The 18,486-nt window shown below is 42.2% G+C and overlaps 1 protein-coding gene and 1 long non-coding RNA gene across 3 annotated transcripts in view; both read right to left on the bottom strand.

Annotated features, from left to right (window-relative positions):
• Positions 1-2,721: 2,721 nt before the first annotated feature.
• CSGALNACT2 (chondroitin sulfate N-acetylgalactosaminyltransferase 2) overlaps positions 2,722-18,486 on the bottom strand; it is a 65,931-nt gene continuing 50,166 nt past the window's right edge. For both annotated transcript variants that reach the window (XM_019556003.1, XM_019556004.1), the window contains exons 4-9: positions 13,960-14,176; positions 13,158-13,259; positions 9,168-9,346; positions 7,422-7,516; positions 5,329-5,410; positions 2,722-4,238 (exon numbers count right to left, since the gene is read on the bottom strand). In XM_019556003.1, coding sequence (XP_019411548.1) covers positions 3,946-4,238; positions 5,329-5,410; positions 7,422-7,516; positions 9,168-9,346; positions 13,158-13,259; positions 13,960-14,176 — 968 coding nt within the window. In that variant the 3' untranslated portion in view covers positions 2,722-3,945. The remainder of the gene's footprint in view (positions 4,239-5,328; positions 5,411-7,421; positions 7,517-9,167; positions 9,347-13,157; positions 13,260-13,959; positions 14,177-18,486) is intronic.
• Positions 14,649-16,362, bottom strand: LOC109324111. The gene is made up of 2 exons (XR_002104849.1): positions 15,216-16,362; positions 14,649-15,016 (listed from the first exon to the last, which is right to left on the bottom strand). It is a non-coding gene; the product is annotated as an uncharacterized LOC109324111 (long non-coding RNA).

Genomic DNA, 18,486 nt, shown 5'->3' with positions numbered 1-18,486 from the left:
TCCACTTTCCTCCCTTTCTTGAAGATAGGCACCACATTGGCCTTCTTCCAGTCTTTGGGCACTACACCAGAGCACCAGGAGTTTTCAAAGATCTGTGCCAGAGGCTAGTCTATGATGCTTGCCAGCTCCTTGAGTACCCTGGGTGTAGATTGTCAGGTCCAGCTGACTTGAAGGTATCCAGCCTCTCAAGGTGTTCCTTCACAACATCAGCATTGATGGAGGGCAGGGGATCTCCCTCACCCGGACCTCCCTGTCCCATAGTGGGCATGGGTGTCCCATGGGACTGATGAAAGACCAATGCAAAAGTATCCATTTAATAGGCTGGCTTTTTCCTGCGCATCCGTTGTCAGTTGCTCCATCTGGTTCAGTAGGGGTCCAGTGTTGCCCTTGCTTTTCCTCCGGCTCCCCACATATCTGAAAAAGGACTTTTTATTGTCCTTGATGCTTGAACCTAGTTGGAGTTCAATTGCAGCCTTGGCTTTCCTGGTTTGCTTCCTGCAGGACCAGACCAGTGCAGAATATTCCTTTGAGTTGGGATGAACAGCACTTATGACATTTGTAAATTGACACCCTGTTTCAAGGTTCCAATATGGTTTTTGCCTTTACAACACTCACACAGCTGCATTCTGCTGGTAAGTGTGCTAAGGTGTGGGGGAGGGAGGAGAGAAGGGGCTTGAGGGTGCAGATCAATGCTGCTGCTGCAGCAAGGGAGGGATTGCAGCTAGGGCTGGGGCCACTGCTGGAGCAAGCTAGCCAGTTGGGGTGGAGGTGTAGGGAGGAGGTGGGGCAGCTCCTGCTGCTAAGCGCTGCCAGTCCGGGAGGGAATGGGGAGAGGGGGGTGTGCCCCAGATCTGTGCAGGGCAGGCGGGGCCAGGCCCGTGTCAGGCTCTGCTCCAGCCACAAGGTGCTGGGAGTGGGGGCTCAGCCCTCGTGCTGCTTGCCCAACCGGGATGGAGAGTGGGGCGTGGGACGCAGGCACAGCTCGCCCTGGGCAGTTGCAACGGTGCTGGCAGTGGGGGTTATGCCTGCTGCCACTCACCCAGCCGAGGTGGTGGGGAGCGTGGGGCAGAGGCACCGCATTGCCTCGGACAAGGAGGGTGTAGCAGCAGGAGCTGCTTTAGTCACCCTGTCTCCTGGACAAGCCACAGCTTTGCCCCGTCCCAGCTGGGCAAGTGGAGGCAGGGCATGGTGGGGGTATGTGCCCTGGATCTGCACAGGCTGGCTGGGGCCACACCAGGCTGCGCTCAAGGTGGTCAGTGGGGACTATGGGGAATTTTAGGGCAGCTGCAGCCCACCCTGTGCAGGTGTGGAGCACATGCCCCCATCATGCCCTGCCTCTTCCACAAACATGAAAACAAAAAACTGAAGTGAAAAGTACATTTAAAAAAAAATGAAGCAAGTGAGAAGAATGCAGGTGTCAGAGCCACGGTCTGCTTCCCCACCTCTTCCTATGTTGTGTTTGTGATACAGTGATGCACTTGCAGGGTGAGAGTTCCCTGTCCCACTTCCTCTTCGTGATCTTTTGCCCCTCCAAAAGGGGACTCTCCCCCCACAAAACTTCACTGTTCCTATGGCAGCCAGCCCCAGGGACCCACACACTGATTTAATGTTAAGGTGTAGCTTGAGAGTCAAGCAAGGAAACAAAGTGGGAAGACCTTGTTCACATGAGGATCACAAGGGTATCTCTGCTGGAAGAAACAGTAAGGGACAATTACAGTGCCACAACCACCAGTACATTTTGGGGCTGTTCTGTGACAGCCTCCTTTCCTCTCCGAAAAGGATAAAAGTCCACTTAAAAAGCACAGTCATTGGTAGTGGCAATTTAGATGCTCAGAGCCCTGAGAAGTACCTTATCCATCTCTGGCAGGAGAAAAAAAAAGGTGGAGGAGAACAGAGGATCAAGAAGACATGGTACTGCCACTGGAGTACTGCCTGTATTTTACCACCATAACTTGCAGTTACACTGCACAGTGCCTGTTGGCAGATGCAGGCAAGTACCCGGAAGCTGAGAAGAGTTTGCACACTGGACTGTACCTCAGCATAAGGGTCATCTGTGTGCATGCCCGTTATACAAGCATGAACACAAGCCTAACCTTGCATATATCTGTATAGATGTACCATAAGAATCCAGATGAATTCTGCCATGCAGACTTAGATCAAGATGTGGCAAGGCAGTTAACACTGGCACTTTTGACGGCTGGTTCCTTAGAGTGGAATGCAAAGCAAGGCAGAGAGATTTGTTCAGTTACAAATGACAGGAGAGTCACCTACACAGATCCTCTATTCTGATCTTCTTACCATTCCCTGGCCTTCCCCAGCTCAAACCTTGCCTCTTCCAAGACTGCTTGCACCCTGACCTTTTCCACACCTCACCACACACTGCCCTAAATATATGGTTCCTTAGTTAAATATAGAACAGTAGAAATATCACAAGTATAGCGGGAAGGTCATGATGTGGTGTTTAAGTGGTGGCTTTCTACAGAGAAGTAAAAAGCCTTCATTCTAGGTATGATGGTTCACCCGACCTGGTAGGATCTGCATTTGAGTGATCTTAGCTGCAAATTATCTTTCTGATGTAAGCATGACTTTCAATTAACTTGTTTTTATCAGGTAGGTGATACCGGAATATCCATCTTTGCTTTATAACAACTTATATTTATTTCAATGCACTAGCTTGGAAAAGTTGCAACTTATATTTCAATGCACTAGCTTGAAAAGTTATAAAATTCAGAATTATTCAATTTATTATAAAGAGAATACCAACTGCAAGACACCTTGCATAACATTCTCCCCAGCTTAAAACACAATTCAGTACACTGTTCTCCACAATAAGTTACATAAAGGCAAATTTTATGTACATGTAAAAAGGATCAGTGTCCAGTATTATTTTCCACAGCATATTTGCCTTCCAGCAATCACAGATTTTCAATTCGTTTCCCTTAGGATTTTTTTAAACTAAAACTGAATTTTAAAATATATATCAATAAGCAGAGTTAGTGAACAGTTTTAAACTAAATTTCTTAATTTGTGGAGACTGAACAGTAGTCCATTAGTCCACTGAACTAATGGAATGCAACATTCATCTGAAAAATGAAAAGGTATCTTTAAAAAAAAAAAAAGAGTAAATTTTATCATATTACAATGAAGCAACATGAAAGAAGGTGACCTGCTTGTATTCATACTGCCTATCTTAGAGCATCTTGAAATACACCTGAGGATGATTTTGGCCTGGAGCTAAAAACAAACAAACAAAAAGTAAGTCCCCAACTCACGTCTGCATTGGGAATGTGAAATGATACTAATTGTTCTAGAATTCTGCCTTCAAGAGGTTTCCTCATTTCCCCCCCCTTTTTTTTTCCAATATAAATTCTTCCATAATTACATGGATGGCCATTAATACAGTGAGCTCAGTTACCAAAGTATTGCTGTGAATTCAGCCAGTTAACTGATTAACATGTTAGTCAAGCTCTTGCATACATGCCACCCCCCACCCAAACAAGTTTCATGGTCACATTTATGTTTTATTTCTCCTTGGAATGTAAATACAGTACTTTCCTAGTATTACAGTGCAATGAGCCATACAAAGAGTACCAATACTCAGCAGACAAAACAAAACACTGTCTACCTAAAGTATTCCTTACCTTAAAATAATGCAAGTGTGAGAAACAAAATTTAATCAGAAGTACCAAAATGCTAAGTCATACATTCTGCTGTTGTATTTTTCCCTGTAAGTGTAATACTGTAGAACTACTGACTCTCAAAAGTTCTTTACTAGGTGCCTGAACTCGTGAAGTATGTAGATAACAGCATACCAGTCAAAGAAGAACTTCAACCGTTCTTCACTGAAAGAGGCACTGCATTTTTAAAGCAGAATTAAGGCTGTAGAATGATGCTGGTTCCTTGCAATTTAACATCTTCCATTTCATACAACGCTAAGGATCCCTTTCAACCTACTGCTTCGCTGTTAGTCCTATAGGCCTGTTTTCGGAGATGGGTTTCTATCTCCTCCCTGAAGACGAGCATTCCAAGGTGTGAATGAGATGCTTCATTCATGGCTTTAGATTGGATACACATACGGTATTGCTCTGGAGTCAGCTCATCTGCACAATGTTTCTCATGCCAGAGATGAAATAGGCCTGGGACTGGTGTCCGGATTACAATGAGGTCACCATGCAAGTACTTTCTGTAAAGGTGAACATCCTCTCCACCCCAGCCTTTTACTTCCAAATCAAATCCACCTATAATAAATGCAAAAAGAGACCATCAGAAATTTGTGTTGAAAAAAAAAAAATCACTATTCTATCAAGTTCACCCTCTGGAATGTCGTTTAAAAACAGCAGCAGATTTCACAACATTCATGGAATAATTAATGTGCCATATCCTTTGGCAGTGGAAGCTAGCCTTCCACGTGGAATATTCACTCCCAGAAACATACATTAGGGCCTTGTGACTGCTACTGAAAATAGTAGTGAAAACAATGATCTCTCTCTAATTCTAAGATGTTTGATGTGGATTTTCACATTTGGAAATGAAGTAACCCAGGACCACATGAACAGCCAACTTTATGGACACTCCCCATTTTAAGAAACAGTCTTGAAAAAGATATCTGCTTGTTGCATTCTCCCTTGGCTGACCGAAGTCATAAATAGTAAAAAAAAATAAAAAAAAAATAATTTTATATATATATATATATAGCTTAAAATGGAAACCCCTGAGAATTATGGGGTACCATCCCATGTGCACAAGGCATCAAGACTTCTACAAGCAATAATTCTGCATTAAGATTATGAAACACTGTAGTGTCAGCCAGCTTAATTAATTACTACCATCCATTATTGGATCCAAAGGAAGACTGCTCAAAACTAAAGCAGTCAAACTTCATTCATTTTTAACATTATACCACAAGAGGGTGCCAAAGTACAATCTCCAAAACCTGACATTTTTAATTCTTGCATAAAAAACTTCAAATACAATACATATTAAAAATCAAAGGATGGAAGGAATGTTCCCTTCTTCCACCACTAACATGCAGTGCATGTTTCAAATGTTTGGTTAATTCACTCCATTAAGCTGAAATAGACAGTCAAAAAGTGAAAGATTTATTTTGGTAAGTTATTGAATAAATGCTCTCAGCACTTGAATATTTTTTATATTTATTTTAACAATAATTTCTGTAAATATTTGTTAAACATAATCCATTAACAACTTATTTCTGTTAATATTATTACTATTAACTTATTTCTCTGGTTATGAGTGTCAAGTAGAGAAGAAAACTTGCTTTTCACAGGTTCTGGTGAAGGGTTCTAAAGTTAAGTGACTCATTCTTACCAACAGTCAGAAAGTCTGTCCGATATTGACAAGTCATCCCAAAACCAAAATCCCGCCAGAAGCCAGAATCTTTCTTGTGCACCTATAATTTTAAAATATTTTAGCAGTTTCTTTTTTATTTTCTCCTATAATATTAGATAGCTCAAAAGGGAAAGGGATATCAGGTTTGGTTTCATAACATACAAACATTTCCCTAGGGATCAAATAGATTGATGCTATTTTAACACATTTGTTTTTGTACATTCACTTGTTTCATTTGTTTTTGTACATTCACCTGTTTCATTTCAACTACTTGTCAGCCTCCTTCAAAGTGTGGGACTTACGTAACTCTGTAGTCTAAAAATCAGTTGTATTTTAAAATCCAGCTACCACCGTCAATGTAGACAGGTTACATTCAAGGCACTCAAGTCCATTATTATAAACTATACATTCTCCTCTTGCCTACCTTGTCCTACACACCTGCTCCTTACTTGATCTCCATTCTTACTCTGACTGCTCTCCCCTTTCTCTTCATACCAACAGTCCCATTCTTACATCCATCTATTCTGCCCCGGACAAATCTGCTTCTCATCTCTCCAGTTTACATTCCAGTTCTGCTTTTCTCCATTTTCATGCTATTTAGTGTTTCTGTACAGAGCTGAACAACAACTTCCTCCTCAACTTAAAAGTCATGTCTCAGCTTTGATCTCTGCAAGTCACACACACTCCTCTCTGACCCTTAAGTCTCCTTTCCAACAACTTTGAATGCTCTTTATTTTCCTCTTTATTATCCACCAAACAAATGCCCCTTTAAATCAATGTCCTCTCTCTTAAAACCTTTTTTATTAACTCAATTATCCAAGATCTCTACAAGCAGTAAGACCAGCCAACTTGACTACACTGGGCCTTATTCTTGAATCAGAGTCCTTCCTAATTCCTGCCCATCAGTAGCCTTTCCTTTCTCCCCATCTTCAGTAGTCCCAAAGTCTTCTCCCTCTTGAATGGTTCTCTTGTGTTTGTTATTATTGGCTGTTATTTTTATTTATATTACAATGCTTTAGAGAGGCAGCATTTCCATTTGAAAAGTGCTGTACTACTATGACTTTACTATGAGTCTGTCTGACGTTGGATGAAGGAGGTAAAACCCTGCAGAGAAGACCACCATAACCCAAAATGCTTGTGCTATTAAGGGTAGTGAACTTATAACTTGATGCACTGCCTCCCCAAACTGTGAGAGCAGACCAGACCATGCCCCCCAAGTTTGACTTAGCAGCAAACACCAGCCTATTGTAGATACCACTGTTTCATCTGCACTACCAAGGATGGGCAAGCACTGCTCTTCATTTTAATCTTTACCCCATTTACTGCCATGGGAGATATTCCAATTTATATCACTCAAGGATGACTGCCAGAAGCTGTCCTCCGATATGGTACAGGTCTGCTCGCTAGCTGGAATGCTGACTTGAAAACCTTAAGGCACTTGTACACATGCTTGTGCCACAGTGCTGGGTGCTTTTTAAAAAGTGCCTGATGCTGAGGCGCATACATTTGTATAAATGGTGAAATCCGTCAGCACTGAGAAAGTGACAGCAGCATGATTTCGAACTAAAACACATCAAAGGTGTTTAAGTTCAAAAGCACACCACTGCCATTTTCTGCATGCTGACTGCATTTTGCTGCTTTTATAACTGAATGCAAGGCAGTGCAGTGTGAGTCAGCTCACATGCAAAGCAGACTCCATTAATCAAATCTGCTCTGACGTGTCCGATCTCCAGCGCGTTGCAGTGTGAAAAGGTATAAATGTCCATAGTTGCAGTGCGAAAAGTATAAATGCCCACAGTTACCAACTTCTCTTGATTAGTTTCACAGGTCACTAAATACCGGATACAAGTTACCTAATAATCCAGAAATACTGAGTTTGTACTGTCAAGATCCATAGTCAAAGCTCTCATAAGTCAGTGTTTCTTCCATATGGGAAAAGGTCTATTTAATTAAGATCTCCATCAATATATCTTGGAAGTGCCTAGGACATGATAACATTCTCCCAAAAAAAATCACTGGCCTATTAATACATAGCACAGAGTTTTAAGCTTCTTTAAAGTCAGGTTACTTACCAATTGCTGCTCCACTGGGGGTGCCATATCTTGATTGGCATAGACAATAGCTGGATTATAAAGGCTAAACACCACAGGGTAAAAAACTTTCTTGCCTGTAAAAATCAGAATAGATGTGTTACCCAAGCACACCTCCTACTTTAAGGTAGACAGGAGAAGTCGCTGGAGAATGCCATTTCACAGTCCACACACAGCATGCTGCAGAAGTCTGACAGATGCTCCTAAGGGGAGCTTATGCATAACTGGGAGACCACCCACATTGCCTGCTTGTACCCAGACTCCAGATCCTTCATCTGGGAGAATGCTTCTCTTAAGCTGTCACAAATCATCTTTTCAGCTTTGTTTAACCTATAGATCCAATTCAAGACCAAGTTAAGATAAGATCCAAAAGCAATGTTAATGAGAGGTCAGCCTTGCTGTTCACTTGGTCTCACCGAAGCTCTGTTTGGATGAGATTCCTTCCTTTTTTCCAAAAGCACCAGCATGCTATAATATGTATCAAGGCTCAGATGTGTTCACAGGCACACAAGAAAGGAAGAAGTCTTCTTCAACTTCTACTCCAAGCCAAATTAGCAATGCCATCTGCACTGCGGTAAAGATCAAGGCAGCCTCTCACTTTCACTGGTTTAACATCATGGAGAAAGTTGACAAGATGCCCCCCCGGGGTGACCTCTCCAAACCTTTCCAAGTACTTAAATGTCCCCCACTCCATTATCATTGTGTAAAAGTGATGATAAAGTGAACTGAAGAAAAAGAGCTCGTCTGTCACATCTTTTGGGGGGAAAAGTATCTACTCTGTCAACTGCCATTTGAGAAACAAAAGTATTTGAGTTTAAAAGTACATTTCAAATAATAAAAAGGTAAAAATAAAAAGCAAATATTCCTTTTGTGACACCATGCTGGCTTACATATTGGGTTTATAAAATACATAAAAGCTTCACTAGGTCCTGAAATCAAGGCCTGGAAAACCAAACCTAGGGATATGCGTATGCATCTCAGGTTCTAATTCTAACCCTGACACCAGTGTGTGGCCTTAATGAAAAAAACAGTTAAAATTCTACCTCACCTGTAAAATGGTGATTATATTATAATCCCAAAAGGATGTTGTGGGGATTAAATAAATGCTTAAAAATCAAGGGTTGGAAAAAGGGGAAAGAACCATGAAGGTCAACATAAAAAAGCACTGAGAGACTGGTGAAGCACATACTGTGAGAAAAGTTAGAAATCACACGACTGCCAAATTCATGATTTTCCAACTACATATTTCCCATGCTTGACTCAGCACTGATATAGCTTTTTACTTTTGAGCCCATGAAAAAATGCTTGAATTTGTTATAGATATTAAAAACCCATGGCCACAAAACCTCGGCTTGTTTTCCAGACTCCCAGCATGAAAAAACATGTCAACTGAGTATACTGTACACAATACACAGTCTAAACATTCATATGTATTTTAAAATCTAGCTATGACTGTCAATGAAGACTAATTGCATTAAAGGCATCAGCAGAGTGAATGTTTATTACTCCAGCTCGTTCATCTTCCCAGTTTCATTTCGAGTTTCTCCACCTTAATACTGCACTAATGTTTACATTTCTGTCTGAAGAGTAATTCTGCCTTTTTAAAAAATACAGTATTGACATTAGTCCACTACTCAAATTGTATTTTATCTGTGATCTTAGCAGATCCATTTCAGCCCCAAATAGAACGAAAAATTCTGCTGTTTGTTTGACTTAACAGAAACTTACCTGGCTCGGCATTCAAACGGCAACTGTTAAGGAACTCAACTGTGAAGTAAATATCTACATCACAGAAGAACATTAACACTTCTCCCTTCTCCCATGCTCTGGCCCCCATGTCAAGTCCCCGTCCACGATTAAATTCCTCATTCAAAGAGACCAGCGTGTAATTGTGAAAGTCAGTTTCTCTAAAAGGGGTGGGATAGGGAGACAGAGACAGACAAAGTATAAATAAAGTAGTGTAGAGAAAGTGTGCAGTTTCTGTAATTCCATACTTATCCAAAGATTAGACTAAAATGGTCAAGCTAATCTTGTATTTCTATGTACCGTTTCTCTAATGCTCCTCAGAATTAAACAAAACTACTCAATTTAACGTGAAACAAACAAAAAAAATACTACTATTCAAAATTGCAAAGACAGATCTAAGTTTTCCTACCATGATCCATGATGTTACAGCTTTCCAGTGCCACTGTAATTCCCAAAGTACATTCAAAGGCACTTTCAAGTAGCCTTCTTGGCCTAAAACAGGGCTGGGGTGTTTGTCTTGAGTGTGTAGCACAGAAAGAAGCTGGGCTACTTGCACTGCACACTCAGCGATGGACAACAGGCTGCTTGCACTGTGCACAGAGGAGGGAGCTGAACACATGCCTGTGCTGCATGCACAGTGAGGGGTACTGGGTTACACATGGGACATGCAGCAGAGGGGAAAGTGCCATGTGTGCTATTTGGGAAGAATGACACCCCCACCCTCCCCAGCACTGAGAAACTGGAAAAGGCTGGACTAAAGGAAGAATCCCTCAGCAATGGGGTAGTATCCTTAACTCAGAATCCCATGATCAGTTTAAAAAAGTTCCTAAATTTCAAAAACAGAGGTCATTGGGAAGTTCACCACACCATCTGTGTCAGCTGGAAGACAGGCAGAGCTAAAGGTTCATGCCGCCATAAAGTAACAGCTTCCCACTTGCAGCATGCCCAATACATTTGGTCAGTAGCCGAGGCTGTCCCTAGGGGAGGTGAATCTGGGCAACTGCTCCAGGCTCCGCGCTTTGGGGGGCCCTGTGGTGCTGGGCGGAGCAGCTGTAGCCCTGCCCTGTGCAGTGTTAAAGGGGCCTTGTACAGGCTGATTTGTCCCAAGCCCCACAACCCCTCTGTCAGTAATAAATCATTAGATCAGAGCATGCCACAGATGTTAGATCAGTAGAGAACAGAGTCACTGTATTGTAGGTCAAGACAGAAGATTCCATAGCCTCCCAGGATGGCTAAAATTTTAGCCTAAGCGGACAGCCTTTCCTATTCACTAGCACCAAATGAAAGCAACTCCAAAGGAGGCAGCCATCACCTCTACCTCACTTAGAGAACCCTAAACTATAGCTTTAATTTCACTTGGTATCAGCATTTATTTCACAAAACATCCATGGCACTTTCTACACTTTCCAATACCAACCCATTAATGAACCAGTTCCAGCAAACTGAGCTTTGCAGTCCTTCAAAGACTGTATAAATAATAATCCAAAGAGACAGGGACCTTAACTACAAAGAATTAGATGCGTGACAAGTAAACCCCAAGAAAGGTAAAATGCATAATCTCCTCTCAGACTCTGACTAGAAGACCAAAGAGAGTGGGTCCCTTGCTGAACGCAGAAGACAATCTAGTCACAGATGATACAGAGAAGACTGAAGTACTTAATGCCTTCTTCACGAAGCCCGAGGTGAAGATTCAACTACCATATGATGACTACAGCTAAAATAAGTAAGGGGACAAATATCCTACATTAATGCAACAGATTAGGGATTACTTCAGATAATGTGGATGCTTTCAGGGACAGATGGGACTGAAGGAATTGGCTGAGGCAAATTTCAGAACCATTGGCTATCCTCTTTGAGAGCTTGTGGAGCTCAGGCAAGGTTCCAGTTGATTGCCACAGGGCAAATCTAGTGCCCATACCTAAAAAATGGAAGGAGGAAGATCCGGAAAATTACAGACTAGTAAATCTGACCTCGGTCCTTGGAAAGATTATGGAGGAGCTCCTCAAAGAATCTATCGTGAAGTATGTCAGGGAGAACAAGGTGATCAGAAACAGTCAATGTGGGTTTACTGAGAGTAAATCATGCCTGACCAACTTGATTTCCTTCTATAAAAGGACAGGCTTTATGGATGGTGAAGGAGCATTGGATGTGATATTCCTCAACTTTAGAAAGACTTTAGGAAGTCTCCCACAACATTATCATTGATAAGCTAAGGAAACACAGACTAAATGATACTGTAAGGTGGATATAAAACTGTTGTTTCATCATGCTCAATCAGTTGCCATCTGTGGCTCAGGATCCAGTTGGGAGGAGGCATAAAAATGAGGTTCTTCAGTGGTCTGTCCTGGGTCCAGTATTGTTTAATACCTTCATTAATGATTTGGCAATGGAATCAAATTTGTGGAAGATATCTAGTCAGGTGGATTGCGGATGCTCTGGAGAGTAGGGCTAAAATCCAGAGTAACCTGGATTAGGTTTGACATCTGAAGAAAGGCCAAGAAGCCTGTGGCAGAACACTTCCATGTCCCTACACACTCCCTCACTGACCTCAGGACTGTTGTTCTCAGGCAAAAAAAATTAAAAACCCACAACAGTCTAAATGGGAAACTGCAGAACAAATAGTCGTCCACAAAATGGACTGTGTTAAATATGCTGCTAGTCTGCTTCTCTCTCTTAGCCCTACCCCATTCTCCCACCTGTTTCCTGTAAACTATTTTCTCTCTCCTCCTTATACTTTGCTTCCTGCACATCCTTTCACAGCTTCTTATGAAGTGAGGCAGTTCACAAAAGCTTGTGCTCTGCATGTTTTAATAGTTTAACTATAAAAGATGCATATCTAACCTGCCTTCTAATTGAGTTCATACTAACATGGCCAACTACCTTTCTCTGAATTGGGGGGTTTGGGATTAAATACAGCCTGTGGGCTGGATGAGTGGCACAGGGCCAGTCTGGAGGCTGGATCAACCCCCTGTTCCTCCCACCTTGCACACCTGATTTAACACAGACAGGACTGCCCAGGCTAACCTAGGATGATGGCCTGAGTGTGCACTGCAAAAGGGACAGTACCAGGGGCTGGATTATGTTCAACACCCAACCTGGCTAAGGCTGGTCTGCAATCCATCAAATAAGATTCAGCAAAGAGAAGTGTGAAATCCTGCACCTGGGATAGAATTACTGCACACAGAAATACAGACTGGGGAACGAGCGGTTAGGCTGCAGTACTGCAGAACAGAACTTGGGGGTTACCGTCAACCGTAAGCCAAGTATGAACCAACAATATGCTCGTGTTGCAAAGAGCAGCAAAAGCCTCCTGGGTTGCATTAATAGGAACATCTCCTGCAAAGGAAGGGAAATGATCCTTCTGCTATATCCAGCACTGGTGAAGCATACCCTGAAGTGCTGTGTTCTAGTCTTGGGCCCTGTACTTCAAGACAGATATGGACAGCTTGGAAAGAGTCCAGTGCCTTGCAGGCAAAAATCATTTGGGGCCTTGGAGGGAAGACATATGAGGAATGGCTGAAAGAACTAGGGGTGTTTACTCTGGAGCAGACAAAAATCAGGGAAGGGAATTAGGTAACAATCTTCATATACCTCAAAGTCAAGTTAGAGAGAGGACTGAGAAGGGCTTTTCTCTGTGACCGCAAGGAACAGGACTAGGATCAAGAGCTTCATGCTACTGCAGAGGAAACAGGGTGGAGATTAGGAACTGAGGATGGTTAAGCATTGAACATGCTACCTAGGTAAGTTGTATGGCTGGAGGTTTTCAAGAGCAAGAGAGAGATACTTAGCTGGGATGGTTGGGTTACAGGTAATTCTGCCTATGGCAGAGGTCTGGACTAGACAGCCTCATGAAATCCCTTCCAGCCCTACTTTCCCATGATCCTAACTCATACAATTCTTCCTTGCTCAGTCAAGTGATCAATAAAACTAATCAAATAAGTGCAGAGCCTCCTGAGAGACTTGCTAACTTACCTAGCTACTGAATCTAAGATGCTTTTCACTTCAGATAGTCCATCTTGTCCAAAGTAGACCACTGTGAGGTGAATCCTCCTGTCCTGATGAATGCAGACATCCCTATTAAAAAAAAAAAAAAAAAAAAAAGGGGGTGATATCTGTTTGCAACATTCACCAAAGGGATATCTTAATTCAGGATTTTGACACGATCACTTAACGTATGCAGGAAAATCATTTGCCTATAAATGATTCAATTTTGAATTTAACTGCTCTACATTAATCCAAATGAAGTATCACGTGCACCTTGTGACATGATTATCAAAATTCAGAAAAATCATTCATTATTGCCACTCAATACAAATAGCACAACAGGTTACTGTGCTATATTTTCCTATAAGCTGTTATTTTGTCTTTTATTTCTCTTTTTAATGATTTTTTCAGACTGATGCCAATTAATGTTCCTTTTTCCATTTTTCCCAATTCAAATACTGTCACTTGCATCTCAGTGCTTTATTCTAAGTAAGGTGACGACAGCTTAATCTACTATAATTTATCAACCTCAATGACCCTCAACTAAGGTTATTAAGCCACAGAGAACTAAGGCCCTTGTATTCTCAGACACCACCAGAGTTTAGGGCATCACAGAATAGCTCTGTTTAAAAGAATTGTTTCTCCAATGCAGCAGGGTGAACAACAAGCGTTCTGTGACATTTGTCACTACCGGAGCTGCAGCAGAGCAAATAAGGCCATCAAAGCAAATATTTACGTTAAAAGATGCCAAGGAAGAGCTACACAGCTTGAGAGGATCTAATCCACCTACCTAAAGTTTTGCATAAACTGTGCAAATGTCTCAGTCCTTCCAGCCAGAGGGACAATAATGTTAATGACTGATCTGGAAATGTCAACTGTCTCACTCTTCACTTTCATGAGGGGTCCAAACGGTCGAAACAGCGTGACATGTCTATACTCCATACCATCTGTCTTCTTATAGAACAATTCATACTGCGTTCCCTTATCTCTTTCTGTGCGATAATAACCTGAAGAATAAGTCACAGTATCAGAGATCCAACCTGGCTACTATTTTTAGTGGCACTGCCTTTAAAGAACTTTAACACACATTACACACTATTTGTAAAAAAATTAAAGGTTGTTTGAGACAGGTATTTTGGTCACATGCACAAGAAAACAAAAACAATTCTGGATTTTTGTTGAAACAGCAAAAAACCACAACTTCCCCCCCAACTCCCAGGAAAAATCTGGTACATGTGCAACCCTCTTCATCCCAATAATTCTTACAGAAACTTCCGTGGAGGGGGGTAGGGGAGGGCCAGAAATTAGTCAGAATATTGTTACTAAATACATTATTATTTACTCTGTATATTAAATACAAATCTCAAATGTTTTCTGCCAGAATAACAAATTGGATCTTAGAAAAATGAAAGCTAGCATCCAATTTGATAATCTTTATGGAAATATAATGGAAAACCAACACTTTCCTGAAATAAGCTCTTGAGTAACAGTCAAAACAAGCATGAGCGTTAGTAGAGTTGACTATACAATCCACTGCAGAGAAGAAAAATATATTTTAAAACATGCTTTTTTGAAGAGAGTTGGATAACTTTCCAAGACACTTTCTCCATGGAAAAAGGTACATCTTAAGGGTACAGACACACATGCTGCATAGACCATTCTAAATGCAGTTTAAACTTCAAGAGTCTAGACGTACAGGCCACTTCAGACTGGTTTAGGCCTTCCTAGAACCTTCCAAAAGCACACTAGGAAAAAGATCAAGTACTGTTTTAATCTGGACCTCCTTGAACCAATTCAAGGTTACATGTGGACACAAAGCATTCCCTGCCTGGTATCTAGTCAGTCCTCTAAACCAGTGGTCTCCAAGCTTTTTTGACTGCGCACCCCTATCAGTAAAAAATTTGAGTATGCACCCCCAATATTTGTATATTTATATAAATATACATCTATTGTATATTTCTAAATAGAAGTTCTAGTATTTTCTTCCCACAACCCAACGGATCATCTTGTGCACCCCTTGGGGTGCGCACACCCCACTTTGGAGACCTAGACAGCTCAAACTTCACTGCTCCCACCCCCACACAGGGTAATGGTGCTGCTCTGGGGGATTGTACTGCCTAAAGGCCTATTTTGCCTACAGAGACCACAGTCTACAGGTGTGGGGAAGTGTAAAGGCTTTATATCCGTTTCCCATCCTTGCTAGAACCCCACACGGGCTATGCTCCCACTACAAAGGAAGGCAAAAATCCACACAGTACATACAAATCTGACCATGGCATAAATTTCTTCCAGACCTCAAATCTGGCAATTGGTCTGACCCCAAGTGGAGGGTCAAGGTCCTCTGACCATGAACATTCAAGCTAAAGTCCCAGCAGGAACAATGGTATACCTCAGTCAATACTCCCAGCCTTGGCTGCATCCAATACCCAATGCTTCTAAGGAAGACTTAAAAAACAAAAAACCATGGTGCTATGTAGCAGAGGAAGTGGATGGGGTGGGGGAAGGGGGAAACAATTCCCTCCCAGTTCCACTTGGCAATCAGAAATGTCCAGAAACATGGGAAATACCTATAGCAAAACATAGGCATAGATATGCCTACATCATCCCTGACCAGTTGCTCTCCAACCTCTTCTTGAACATCTCATGATGGAGAGTTCACAAACTTACCCAGGCAGTCTAACAGTGAAGAAGCTTAACCTGATATCCAAGCTAAACCTATTTTGGGGCAACATCGAGCCACTGGTCTGCATCCTACACTCTGGCAAGGGAAAAACCGGTATTTTCCCTTGTCTTTATGGCAGCCCTTTAGGTGTTTGAGGACTGCTATCATGTCACCTCTTATATACCTTTTCCGCAACCTGAACATGCTTAGCTCCTTCAACCTCTGCTCACGTGATTTGCCTTCGAAACCCTTTATCATCTGAGAGGCACTATCACCTCCTGCGTCTTCTACGTAATGCTTCTATTGATGCATCCCAAAACCACGTGTGACTTTTTTGTGGCCGTGTTGCACCACACTCACATTAAGTCTGTTGTCTACCAAGACTCCCAGATCTTTCCCCACAGTGCTGCCACGGCCATCCAGCCAGATGTCCTTAATTTTGTGTCTGTATTTTTTATTGTTTTTCCTGAGGTGTAGCATTTTGCATTTGTCAGTGCTGAACTTCATCCCGTTAGTGCCAACCGAGCTTTCCAATCTGTTTACATCCTTATGATTTGTGCTCCTGTTTTCCAAATCCTTCCCTTGCACTGCTTATTCATTAAAAAACTCTTTCCAACAAACAGCTGTGTCCTCAGTCTATTTAACTACAGTCCCTTCATCATGTCCCTCCCAGTTCCTGGGAATCAAGTGTTGGTCCAAGTACTGACACACCCCTCAATCAGGCAAGCAGGTTGCAGACTCTGGTTACTAACATGCTATCGAAGTTTACTGAATTTGTGTTAAGTAATGGAGGGAAAACAGAGAAATGACAATGCCTCCAACCATAGATCATCCACCTCCTGTGACTCTCCCCTCTCCCCCCACCACCTTCAAACATACAGGGGCAAGCTTGTGACCTTTGCCAGGCTGGGTACTGACCTCTCACCTCCACCCCCTAGTGTTAGTGCCACAGCATTTTACACAATTGTGAACCTGTTGTTAGACTGGTGACATTTTTCAACAGTTCAATTGTTACATGTATCCCACTCTAAGCAGCTGTATTACTCTGGAGCTGGCACAGGCAGAACTGACTTGCATGTTGGCGCAGTCCTACTTTACACTGGCTCTAGTATGCAAGTTAACCCATTCATAGCTAACTCCAGTTCTGACAGAGCTACAGAGAATTGAGCTCTATAAAACATACTAGAGCTACTCAAGTCAGGAGGTAATGGGCTTGCTGGGAGAGTACAAGTTGTTTCTGTTCTTATAATCTATGAAAGGTTGCAGAGGTATAAACTGTTTGTGCTTTTAAGCCCTGTGTGCAATTCTTCCCCACTCTCACCTGCAGCCCCCAACTACTAAATAAAACTGCAAAACACCTGGCTTATCTCACAGGTGACAGATTCCAAAAGGAGATAAAGAGGGCTACTCAAAAAGAAACAAATCGGAGTTGCAGAGTAATGCGGTGCTTGATATGCAGGGAGCAGCATACCATGTGCCATTTTGAAAGAAGAGCAAGTCATATGCTATGGAGCTTCTTGCTGTTATGCCTCTCAGTAAGCACCTGAGCCTGTAACCATGATATTTTCTGTGCCTGGTTCCACTGCACTACAGCATCTAACCCTTGAATGACTGCATCCCCATGCAGAAGTTTTACTTACACAAACAATGAATGAGTTCCCACAGAGCTGCTTCCTCTAGACCACAGATTGGCAACTTATGAGCAGTCTTCTACTTATGACCCAGCTGCTGCCATGAGTTGCTGATCCCATGTCCTCTGCTACAGCCAACCATCTGCTGCCACCTCCATCATGTGCCACTAATTCCCATTCCAACACCAGTTACAGAAGGCAAATTGGGTAAGGGTTAGCAGTGCCTGCCTGAGTGATAAAGCAGCAGGGAGAGCTGCTGAGAGCAGTGCTGTGGTGGGAATCTGTAGCGCAGCACAAGGTAGAGAAGAAGGATATGCCAGACCAAGCCACACCCACCAATTCCTCGTGCCACTGCAGCTAGATCTGATCTTTTTGCAGGATATACTCAGCCTATGGACCATGGGTTGCCAAACCCTGCTCTACACATCTTTCCGAATGAGCTGGATGAAAAGGAACAGGTTTTGAAGTGGGCCAGTCTCTAGTAGAGGCAGTAACATCATATACAAAAGTTCTGAAGCAGCCTTTCAACTGGCTAACAAGTATAAGTGTCAATCATTCCCACCAAGTTTTCTTCAAGTCACTTGCATGAAACGACGTGTTAAACAACCATTCTGTGCCATCTACTTGAGGAGGGAGCAGGTTGTAGCTGTACTGGTCTAGAGGCAAAAGGAATCAAAACTTGTGGAAGAGGTGATATCTTCTATTAGACCAACTAGGTATTTGCAAATACCTAGTTGATCTAAATAAAGAGATAAATCACCTCTTGCATGAGTTTTGATTCCATCTACTTGAGTATGCATTTTCTGTACTTGAGCATGCATCTCCTAAACATGATGCTACATGCATGTTAGAAGAGAAGTAAATTCTTGTGGATTTATCTTCCTGTTTCTTTAAAATTCTATCATTTGTCAGTCAGGGATCTATGTTAGTCCAATTCTGTTCCTTATATGGCTCCAGACTCTATTCCAGCTGACTTCAAGTTATTTTACAGCGATTAATTTTTAGCCAGCAACAGCATTTTCCT

This window comes from Crocodylus porosus, unplaced genomic scaffold (genome assembly GCF_001723895.1).
Source record: "Crocodylus porosus isolate Cpor-Errol unplaced genomic scaffold, CroPor_comp1, whole genome shotgun sequence".
In the NCBI taxonomy this organism is placed as follows: Eukaryota; Metazoa; Chordata; order Crocodylia; family Crocodylidae; genus Crocodylus; species Crocodylus porosus.
Note: the sequence above shows the minus strand (reverse complement) of the source record. Positions and strands in the feature narration are given on the sequence as shown.